Below are 10,876 nucleotides of genomic sequence, written 5' to 3' on the forward strand. Positions count from 1 at the left end.
TACCGTACATCCATTGCCGATTCATCTGCATTATTATTATATAAAGTATATAATTAACCATCATGCATTTGTTAAACTAACTAGCTAGAAATTATAGAAATTAAACAATGAACTACACACATGCATATTTTATCAATGACACATGAAAGGTTCAAGTTGCTAACCGCGATCGAGGAAAAATAAATGAGAAAGCTCAAGTGTGGCTCGGACACTTCATATCATGTTTCTTTCTATCTCTTGGGCATTTCATCGAACACCTTCTATGCATAAGAGGAACCAAAATCAAACCAACCACCCACTTGTGAAGGTTGTGAAGAAAGTGGCACCAAATGGCTAAGTGAGCCTGCTGGATGGGTATATATAGGGGAGGGGCTTTAGTCGCGGTTGGCCTGGCCAACCGCGACTAAAGCCCCTCACGTGCACAAGCTGGCCACCGAGCGCCCTGGACCCAGGACTTTGGTCGCGGTTCGCCTCCCGAACCGCGACTAAAGATCCCATTAGTCACGGTTCGAAAGATTTGGGGACTAATAGGGCTGGATGGAAGGCCCTTTTTCCACCAGTGTTAGGTCGTCGGCTCATGTGGTGAACGGCCTCGGAGCCGGCGTGTTGTGTTGTGTTGTATCGGTTTTCGGCTAAACTGCCATTTCTTTTCTACTATATCAATGAATGGCAAACCTCTTGCCTAGTTTCAAAAAGAAAGTACCGTTCACCAATGAAAGATCTTCTAAATATTTTAAAATAGATTAGATATGAATGAAAAAAAAAGTGAATCTACACACTAAAAATCAAAACGATCGAATCTACAAAATGGTAAAAGGTCTTATCCGTACACTCGGTCCACATTGTTGAAGCTAGCTAACAAGTCTCCACTGCGGCCAGCCACAACGGCACTGACGCCACGCCACGGGCGAACGGAAAGGCGGCCAGGCCCCGACACGCGCGCGCAAACCGCCCAACCGAAGAACACGGCCGAGTTCGCCCACCGCAGCAAGAACATCTGTTGAAGAAAGTCGCCCAAAGTTGGCGCGATAACGGATCCAGGAGTCACAGATTCCTAGTACGTACCTGGAGACAATTTAATTATCGTCTATATCTGTCCAGTATCCACGGCGGCCCGCCATTATTGTGTGCACTCCAGAAACAGCGTCGCGTCTCGTCCCCGCCGTGCCGACCCGGACGGCCAACCCCCCGGCCTCCTATATATCCTCCTCGTGCTCCCATCCATGATCCATCTACCACCCATCGTTCCACTCCAGTTCTCAGCCCACGCCTCCTCTCGGTCCACGGTCACACGGCGATGGGGAAGAAGAACAGCATGGCGGCGCCGCTCGCTCTCCTCCTCCTCGTCCTCGCCGCCTCCGCGCTGTCGTCGCTGCCCACGCCGTGCCTCGCCGTGACGTCGCCGTACGTGCGGCCGAGGGCCAGGGCGACGCTCTCCGTGCCCGCCCACGCCGACGCCGACGGCCAGACGCCGCAGCAGGTACGCCGGCCGCGCTTCCTCGAATGTTGCTCTCTTTCCTGCCTAGCTAGCGTTGTTTTCTTCAGCACATCTTAGATTCCGAAACCACGGCCGCCATGCGTGTTCAAACCGTTTCGCGGCCCGAATTTTTGAAATATCAGCCGTGCGTCGAGATCACTTTCGAGTTTTTTTTTTCTTCGGTAGATGATCGAGTGTTAGTCGGGGAAAATGTCCAACGACACCAAGAATCCTAACCCCCGCAGCAACCTCGCCTGTTTCTAGTGTCCACGCATGCTAAGTTAGGAAGGAATTAACAACTGTATGATCCCAGGATACTGGTTGGATTCGCGCGCGGCAGGACTCGAACGTCAGCATTCCGCTGCGGATCTACATTTGTTTAGTGTGTCCTAGCTAGAGAAGGCGACAAGGAAGAAGAAACCAAGGCGGGCTAAACTTCCGGATATCTTCTTGCTTCCATATTCACGATTGATTCCCAACCTTTGGCTTCGTTTCTGGAGATGTCGGCATGTGGTTTGGCGGCCTAGTTGCCATAGCTGGCCCCAGCATTATCATATCTTTTGGTATAGTACTGCTTAATCATGCTCCTAAACGGAAAAGCAGCAATATCTTTCGCTTAATGCTGCCTGTGCTGCAATATCTTCCTCCTAGTGCAGTATACGGTAGTGCTGCAATTAATGATGACAGTCTCGAGCCATGGTTCATGTCTTGCCCTTTCCCTGCAAATATTATCTACTATACTGAATACGGTTAGTGCTGCAATTAATGATGACAGTCTCGAGCCATGCCTCATGTCTTGCCCTTTCAAATATCTACTGAATACGATCTTAATTATCTGCCCATAACATGCCAAACTTCTGTCCGGCCTGTGTGAATACAGTTGTTGCAAGAATGATAAGAGTCCTGTGCTGTTGGCCTGCACAGCTCACGCTAAAGCCATGAACCCAGGCATTCAAATGTTCACAATTGCATTAAATGTAGTGTTCAGGAACGGAATTAGGTCCATCCTGTACCTGTTTATGCAAAACTCTGAAGCTTTTCAGTCATGGGTAGATTGTGCCATTCTCTGCAACTGGTAAGGCAGCAAGGGCAATCAAAGATCATCTCTTTCAGTGAAAACCCAAATATGGCACTCAGTAATAATCATCTTTTCCAAAACTAACTATTTCTTTTGAAAGAAATTATGCATTTTTCTGAATGTAATCATGGATTGCTCCTGCCTCTTTCTGTCATAAGCTACAAGGGGCATTCTGACTAAAAGCCCGAATCTGGCATGTAGTAATCATTTTCCTCTTTGGTGTAGGAAAGACTGTAATGTTTCAAATCATTTCAACAGCCCCTGTATTATTTGGCTGGTCTATTTACAGCTTATCATACAATTCTTGACGTATCGGTTATTACTGTCCCATGAAGCAAAGCTGCGGTCGCATGTTTGCTCATATGTTTGCCGTTGCAGAGTTTGGTCATTGTCACTATGACATGGGTAGACACACTAGACTAAAATGAAACATGGATAATACTTGAAGAGAAGACAAACACAATTTGATAGCAAAAGCTTTTCCTCCTAAAATATACTGTGCTTCTCTTTTTAAGACTCATTTAACATCACACTTGATATGGCTAAAACATTTTTTTTTGCTTACTACTAAGCCGGTATTCATGTGGAACAAATGTCTCCACTATGGTATGCACTATGCAGCATGGAAGTTCACTGTTTCCTGCATTTAGACATTGTTTTCTTATGCACAATTAACTAATAGATTGATTTGAAAGAGGACTTACTGATAGAGAATTTAAATAAGAAGTATGAAATGAATTGACCTCGGTTACCCCGGGCATTTCAGAAAAGCAGAAAAAAACTTGCTATTGGTAAACTGTTTCGTCTGTTTTGGTATTAGTTTTTTTTTGCTAAACCAGAACAAATTGAAGTTAAGATGCAACATTATAGCTTGTCATATGAGTAACTGTAGTTGGTAAAAAGCTACCTTTGATCAAAGAACATAAACAGGGTACTGTCCGGCCTGTGTGGAAACAATTGTTGCAAGCATGATAGAGTCCTGTGTTGTTGGCCTGGCTCACGCTAAAGCCATAGACCCAAGCATTCAAATGTTCACACTTGCATTAAATGCAGTACTCAAGATTGGAGTAGGCACATCCTTTATCTGTATATGCAAACTGTGAAACTTTTCAGTCATGTGTAGATAGTGCCATTTTCTGCAACTGGTAACGTAGTAAGGGCAATCAAAGATCATCTCTGTTTACAATCTTTATGCAGTTTCTGAATGAAAGCAAGGAAACGACGTTGGATTCCTGCTGCCTCTTTAAGCCATAAAATTCCGGAAAGTACCATGTGCACATGAGCACAAGTGCTCCTTGGACTTTTGGATTTTTGAAAATTTTCAAAACCTCGCTCTTTTATGTTTTTAAAAATTATGGCATTAAATATGTAGATAGATTTAGATACGAGGAGTGTAGTCAAAAAAGTCCCATTAAAAAATACTTTGTATTTTGGAAAATAAAAAAAGACAAATTTCTGACTATAAATAGTAGTACAATAATACGTATATTTTGTCAGTGTACTGTCAGAAATTTGTCTTTTTTGCATCTCCAAAAATATAACGTATTTTTTGACGAGATTTTTTTTGATTCCAACCCTCGTATACACATCTATCTACATATTTAATGTCATAATTCTTGAAAGCAGAGAAATATGAGAATCTGAAATTTTCAAAAATCCAAAAGTGAAGGGAGCACTGACTCCCATGTGCACAAAATCCTTGTCCATAAAATTCTACTAAAACTCTGGCTAAAAACCCAAATATGACGTTCATCAATCATCTTCTTTTTCCAAAAGTAAAACATCATCTCTTTTCACATGGACATTATACATTTTCTGAATATAATCACGAAAACGACGTTGGATTGTCCTTGCCACTTCCAGTAATAAATTATAAGCGAAATTGTGACTAAAACCCCAAATCTGGCATGCAGTAATCTTTTTTCCTCTATATATGGTCTAGGATGTTTGTAATGTTCTAAATCTTTTCAACAACCCCTGTATTATTCAAAAGTTAACGTTTTTAAAGTTTGACTAAGTTTATACGTAAAAAAATGAACATTTACAATACTGAGTCAATATCAATAGATTCACCACGAAGTATATTTTCTTAATGTGTTCATTCGATATTATAGATGTAATTTTTTTCCTAAATATTTAGTCAAAGTTAGTAAGATTTAACTTTTTACTAATCCTTAGATGCCTCACATTTTGGGACGGATGGAGTATTTTTTATTACCACATAAGTCTTGACCTTTCTTCTATTACAGTCCCACGAAGCAAACTGCGCTCACATATTTGCCGTTGCAGAGTTTGGTCATTGTCAGTATGGCATGGGTAGTACTACCTGAAGAGTAAACACATTTTGACAACAAACATTTCCTCCTGAAAACTACTGTGCTTCTCTTTTAAGACTCGTTTAACATCACACTTGATGTGATTGAAACATGTTTTACTTACTACTAAGCCAATATTCATGTTGACATCTTGTTCTGCAGCATGGAAGTTCACTGTTTCCTGAATTTAGGTATTGTTGTCGTGTGCACAGTTAACTAATATGTTGATTAGAAAGGGGCCTTACTGATTAGAGAATTTAAAATAGAAGTGTGAAATGAACAGAGTTCGTCTACCCAGATATTTCAGAAAACGAGAAAAAAATTGCTCCTGGCAATCTGTTTTGTACGATATGGTATTAGTCTTTTTGTTGCTAAACTAGAATAAATTGTACTAGTTGAGATGAAACACTACGATTTGTGTCATGAATTGCTGTAGTAGGTACAAAATATATGAGTCACTAGCTGTTCTATTGTTCATACTGTGGTACAACTTTCAGGTGCATGTGTCGGCTGTAGGCCCTGACCAGATGAGGGTGACATGGATCACCGACGACGACGCACCGGCCACGGTAGAGTACGGCACGGCTCCAGGCCAGTACCCATTCTCGGTGACCGGAAGCACCACGGCGTACTCCTACGTCTTGTATCATTCTGGGAACATCCATAACGCCGTGGTCGGTCCACTGAAACCTAGCACGACGTACTACTATCGGTGCAGCTCCGACCCGTCGCGCGAGTTCTCCTTCAGGACGGCCCCCTCAGGACTCCCTTTCAACTTCGTCATCGCCGGTACGAATGAAATGCGGCTTGCTGTCAGTTTTGACATCAATCAATTTCCAAGTTTCTGATGACTGTCATGCGACTCACTGCAATGGAAGTGCAGGCGATTTGGGGCAGACGGAATGGACGAATTCCACGCTGCAGCACATCGCCGCCGCCGACTACGACATGCTGCTCCTCCCCGGCGACCTCTCGTACGCCGACCTGGACCAGCCGCGGTGGGACTCGTACGGGCGCCTGGTGGAGCCGCTGGCGAGCGCGCGGCCGTGGATGGTGACCCAGGGCAACCACGAGGTGGAGAAGATCCCGCTCATCGAGCACCCGTTCAAGGCCTACAACGCGCGGTGGCGCATGCCGTACGACGCCGGCGCCTCGCCGTCCGGGTCGAACCTCTTCTACTCGTTCGACGTGGCCGGCGGTGCCGTGCACGTCATCATGCTTGGCTCGTACACCGACTATGACACCGGCTCGGCGCAGCACAGGTGGCTGCAGGGCGACCTCGCCAGGATCGACCGGAGCAAGGCGTCGTTCGTGGTTGCGCTGGTGCACGCGCCGTGGTACAATAGCAACGAGGCACACCAGGGGGAGGGCGACGCCATGCGCGACGCCATGGAGGCGATGCTCTACGGCGCGCGCGTGGACGCGGTGTTCGCCGGGCACGTGCACGCGTACGAGAGGTTCACGCGTGTGTACGGCGGCAAGGAGGACCGGTGCGGGCCGGTGTACGTGACGATCGGCGACGGCGGGAACCGGGAAGGGCTGGCGGAGAAGTACATCGACCCGCAGCCGAGCACGTCGGTGTACCGGGAGGCCAGCTTCGGGCATGGAAGGCTGCAGGTCGCGAACACGACGCACGCGCTGTGGACGTGGCACCGGAACGACGACAACGAGCCGGTGGTGACCGACCAGGTCTGGATCACCAGCCTCGCGTCAAACCCTGCCTGTAACAAAAAGTGATCAGATCAGCAGCCGATACATATATGTTCTTGATACATGATGTATGTGTTCGGTATTGGTAGTTACTAGCAAAATTGCCCGTGCGTTGCTACGGATTCTTCGTCTGCTTCTTAGTCATGCGTGCCACAAGACCTTTTTCCTCCGCCCCTTTTCCTCCTCACCAACAACATCGTGCCGCACTGGCTTCCCCTTCCTCAAATTCCCCTATACACCATCTTGTTCGAAGATCTGTCGGCCTACACCTTGTGCCACCTAGCTCAAGGACTTGTCGGTATGCACACCGCTCTGTCCTGGCTCAGGGCACCAGCGGCTTGCACCCCGTCGCCCTAGATCGAGGTCACAGTGGCCTTCACAATGCGTTGCCCAGCTCGAGTCCTCAAAATCTTACTAATGCTAAATTTTACGGTCATCTAAATAAGTCAGGAGCAATTAAAGTAGAAAAATAGCCTTCGTGCTCATGAACAAACAACCTTTTGATATTGTCGTCGAGTGAAGTACGAAGACTGCTCGGCCCCATACTTTGGAATTCAGACGATATATATTAGTAATGACCCTAGAGGTGCGGAGCAGCCTCTGAATAGCATAGGCCAGCCCTTAATCTGGACGTTGTTCAAACCTTCATTGTAGCCGGCAGAATCTCTGCATGACCACGTTGGAAGCAAGCAAGGACGACTTTGGCCATACACCATGCCTCTTACTTGCTCTTCTCGCTCAGCTCTAGCCTGATCCGTTCAGGTCAATCCTTTCACCGCTGCGGGCTGGCTTCTGCTGTCCGCGAGAACGCTGATGTCGAACTCCGTTACCAACTCGAACGGCATACCACCATTGCGGCCGCCGCCTACTGTCCATGACGATGCTCATGCTCAGCTACAGCTCAGCTACAGACTCAAACACTGCTCCACCGTTGCACCCATCCGCACTTGCACAACGCTGATGTCTAGGTCTGCCGCCGACTCGAACGCCACACCATGGTTGCAGCCACCCCGTGTTGTCCACCACCATTCCTGATGCCACTCGGGTATGTCGATAAACATGTGGCACGGCGGAATCACTTCGAGAGTCGTCGACTCGGTCACCGATGGAGAGGATGTGTTCGGATGCGATCAAGCAACTGCCGTCAGCCGATCCTTCGTTATGGTCTGCACACGACCCCTAGCCTTGCTCGGGCGGGGATCGCTCGAGTTTCGCCTCATGCGATGGAAGAAATTGAGCCATGCAAGGTTGCTTAGCAGGTTACGGCGCCACGAAGTTGGTCTCGATGGGATCCTCGACGAAAAATCACGAAATTCTATTGATTCTAGACTTGCAAGCGAATATTGTGCTCATCATGCTCACGTTTTTACAGGAGGCACGCCGCACGAACTTCATATCGACGCTTTTATCCAGCGATAATTTCGTAGATTGTGTTGGTTGATCGATAGGAGGCTCGAGCGGTGTATATATGACCTTTTTATACAGACCTTTTGTTTGGGACTCTTTTTAGGAGCAAGGCCAGGAGACCAGGCCTGACATGGTAGGAGAAATTCCAGCTTTGAGCTCGGCATGGCCGGTCCGCGCGCGCAGGTATGCTGCTTTCTAGACGTGGTCGTCCGGGACAGCGGTTCGTATACCAAAACAGAGATTCGATTGTCTAATATTATTGTCTAATATTTGATGCAAAAGAACCGATCGCCCAAGGAAAAGAGGACAACTACATGGAGGAATGAGGCGAGCTCGAGCTTCGCGGCTGATCGGTCGCCGTCAGGCTTCATGGAGTGTTGGTGGTCCCCGGTGCCGCAAGAGGCCTTCTTGCGACTGCCTCAGCGAGGTCCATCTTCTTGGCGTCCAAGGACGGGTGCGGCGACAGTTACCGGCGGACACGACGATTGAATTTTCTTCCCAGGTTGCTAGGAGTCCAGGCGTAGCAATTTCTCCCACTTCAGACGAAAGAAACGAAGAGACGCTCCATGCTGGTGACATCCTCTTTTCCTGCCATCGCCCGGTGCTGCACGTGTACACAACGAGAAGGACTCCTCTTTTCCTGCCATCGCCCGGTTCTCTGATCCATCGCGGCAAGCGATTTCGATGTCGGGTTTTGGGTGTCCTGGTGTATATGAAGGCGGGGCAGAAGCGAACCGTATCAGGCGGGGTGGATGCGAGACGTATCGCTCGTGGGCTCCCATGCGGACTCGGTACAGATAGGATCAATTTGTATCCGGAACCGATTCTAACGCAGCAAGGCAAAGTAACGCGCCGGACGAACAAAGCTACGGACGAACCAAGAACCACGACGGACTAAACCACGGAAACGCTTTTCCCTTTATTATTAGGTATAGATTATTGTTCGTCATCACGAGGGCACTCCGTTTGAGATGACAGTGGCTTGAAAGGGATGACACGAGCAAAATTGGGATTGGTTTGAGAAACCCTTACACATATTGTTGCCATCACTACTGCATAAGAGCATCTCCAGCCGCGTCCCCCAAACCGCGCCGGATTGAGCGTTTGGGGGACGTGTTTTGTTCGTGTCGCCTTTAGGGGACGTCGCTCCCAATCAAGAATTCAAATTTTGCATTCAAAAGAGATCGTTCCCGCCGATCAGACTAGTGGCGATCAGAGTAGCGCGATCAGAGTAGCGGTGATCATATTACAGACCATATAGTGCATGCTAAATTAGAAGAAGGGGTTGGTCGACGGGGACGTATCCTGAGTCCACGCAGGCCCGTGGATCACGACGACCTCGTCGCGATCTGCCTGGTGCTGTGCATACTCCGTCTCCTCCGCCGCCGTCGCGTAGGCCGACGATGGTGTAGCAGTCGAAGACGCTGCAGCCGGCTCTTGCGCCGCAGTTGCTGCCGCTGCCGCTTCCTGGGCCGCCGCGTCGGCCGCTGCCATTTTGGCTTCGATGTCATCGAGGATCTGGCCTTTGACGAAGTTGTGCGCCGCCCGCGTCCGGGGAGACATTCCCTCTATCGACGCTCTTAGCAGGGACATGTCGTCCCTGCGTTTCTTGAGCTCCAACTTCTCCTCTTGCCTCTTGAGCAGCTCCGCCCATCTTTCGTCGTTCTTTTTGGCGCGGGAGAGAAAGGTCGAGGAGACTTCCGCGAGGCATTTCGTGATCGACGCCTGCGTCTTCTCACCCGACGCGGCGTCGGCCAAGGCGGCCTTGGCAGCCTTGTTGCCAGTAGGACGCCCTGCCGACGTTGCCGACGGCGTGTCCAGATCAATGGCGTCCTTCCCCTTGGACAGCGACAGGCGCGTCAACCGCCATTTCTCATTCCCTTTGAGCTTGCTATAGCAATGCATCAGCGCGAACGGCTTATGCCCATCCGAGTTCCTCGCGTAAACCTCCATGGCCCTATCAAACTAGCCAAAGGAAGCGGAATCATTTCATCGAACACAATGTAGGCGCTACAGATTATGGAAGAAAGAGGCGTACCATTTGGGAGAGGTCGGCGCCGCTCTCGGCTCTGGTCAGTAATTCCTGATGGTATCCATGGAAGGAGTTCACCGACGCCTGGATGATGGCCCATCGCGTCGACATTGCCTTTTGGCTCCTCTTCATTGTCACTTTCTTGTACTCGCTGTTGATGAGCTTGCGCTCATCGAACTCGGCATTGATTCTCGCCCAATACTTCCCGTGTTTTTGGTTGGCGCCGATGATGGAGTCATGGCTCACCGTCGCCCACGACTCGCACAGACAAAGATCCTCCAAAGCCGTCCACTTGGGGCCTCGTGTGCCCGACGCCTTCTTCTTCTTTTTCGTCTTCACGCCATCCGCGTCGACCTCCACGAGATCATCGTCACCGGCACCCTCCTCGTCTTCTTCCTTGCCGCCCTCTTCGTCCTCGTCGTCGTCCTCGTCATCCACCCCGTCCTCTTCATCGTCCTCCTCTTCCTCATCACCCTCAGCACCGGCGCCCTCGAATTCGAGCGGCCCCCTGCGGCCAGTGAAAGGGTCGCCGTCCGCACCGGGTCCTGGCTCGCGCTGCTCGTACGCCGGGGAGTAGAGGTTGTTGGGGTTGAAGCCGCTGTACGGTAGCGCATCCTGGTAGTGCGGCGACAAGTTAGGCGTCACGCACCCGGGAGTGGGGGCGTCGTTGTAGAAGGCGGATGACGACGGAGAGAAGACTCCCGGAACGTACACCAGCACGTTCGTACTATATGGGCTCGCGTTGGTGGCGGCGATACACCCGGCCATTATGTGGTGGTGCTGGCGCGCCGCCAAAGCCTTCTTCTCCTGCTCCGCCGCCCTCCGCCCTTTTCGCTCCGCCGTCGACATCTTCCGGC

General features: G+C 49.4%; 2 protein-coding genes across 2 annotated transcripts; one reads left to right on the forward strand and one right to left on the reverse strand.

The window, feature by feature from the left end:
* Positions 1-1,141: 1,141 nt before the first annotated feature.
* On the forward strand, positions 1,142-6,711 carry LOC127299817 (probable purple acid phosphatase 20). The gene is made up of 3 exons (XM_051329862.2): positions 1,142-1,480; positions 5,368-5,659; positions 5,754-6,711. The coding sequence occupies exons 1-3, from the start codon at positions 1,298-1,300 to the stop codon at positions 6,605-6,607; spliced, it is 1,329 nt and encodes a 442-aa protein (XP_051185822.1). The 5' UTR covers positions 1,142-1,297; the 3' UTR covers positions 6,608-6,711.
* Positions 6,712-8,525: 1,814 nt separating this feature from the next.
* Positions 8,526-10,633, reverse strand: LOC139831586 (uncharacterized). The gene is made up of 4 exons (XM_071820885.1): positions 10,624-10,633; positions 10,026-10,480; positions 9,686-9,952; positions 8,526-8,591 (listed from the first exon to the last, which is right to left on the reverse strand). The coding sequence occupies exons 1-4, from the start codon at positions 10,631-10,633 to the stop codon at positions 8,526-8,528; spliced, it is 798 nt and encodes a 265-aa protein (XP_071676986.1).
* Positions 10,634-10,876: the final 243 nt, after the last annotated feature.

Source organism: Lolium perenne, chromosome 5 (genome assembly GCF_019359855.2).
Source record: "Lolium perenne isolate Kyuss_39 chromosome 5, Kyuss_2.0, whole genome shotgun sequence".
Classification (NCBI taxonomy): Eukaryota; Viridiplantae; Streptophyta; class Magnoliopsida; order Poales; family Poaceae; genus Lolium; species Lolium perenne.

Bases quoted from the DNA above. Each gene is read 5' to 3' on its own strand.
- LOC127299817 (XM_051329862.2), top strand. From the start codon at position 1,298: ATGGGGAAGAAGAACAGCATGGCGGCGCCGCTCGCTCTCCTCCTCCTC. The intron at 1,481-5,367 runs GTACGCCGGCCG...TACAACTTTCAG, and splicing joins ACGGCCAGACGCCGCAGCAG to GTGCATGTGTCGGCTGTAGG. The intron at 5,660-5,753 runs GTACGAATGAAA...ATGGAAGTGCAG, and splicing joins TTTCAACTTCGTCATCGCCG to GCGATTTGGGGCAGACGGAA.
- LOC139831586 (XM_071820885.1), bottom strand. The intron at 9,953-10,025 runs GTACGCCTCTTT...TCCTTTGGCTAG, and splicing joins GCGCCGACCTCTCCCAAATG to TTTGATAGGGCCATGGAGGT. The intron at 8,592-9,685 runs GTCTCCTCGACC...GTACACGTGCAG, and splicing joins TCACGAAATGCCTCGCGGAA to CACCGGGCGATGGCAGGAAA.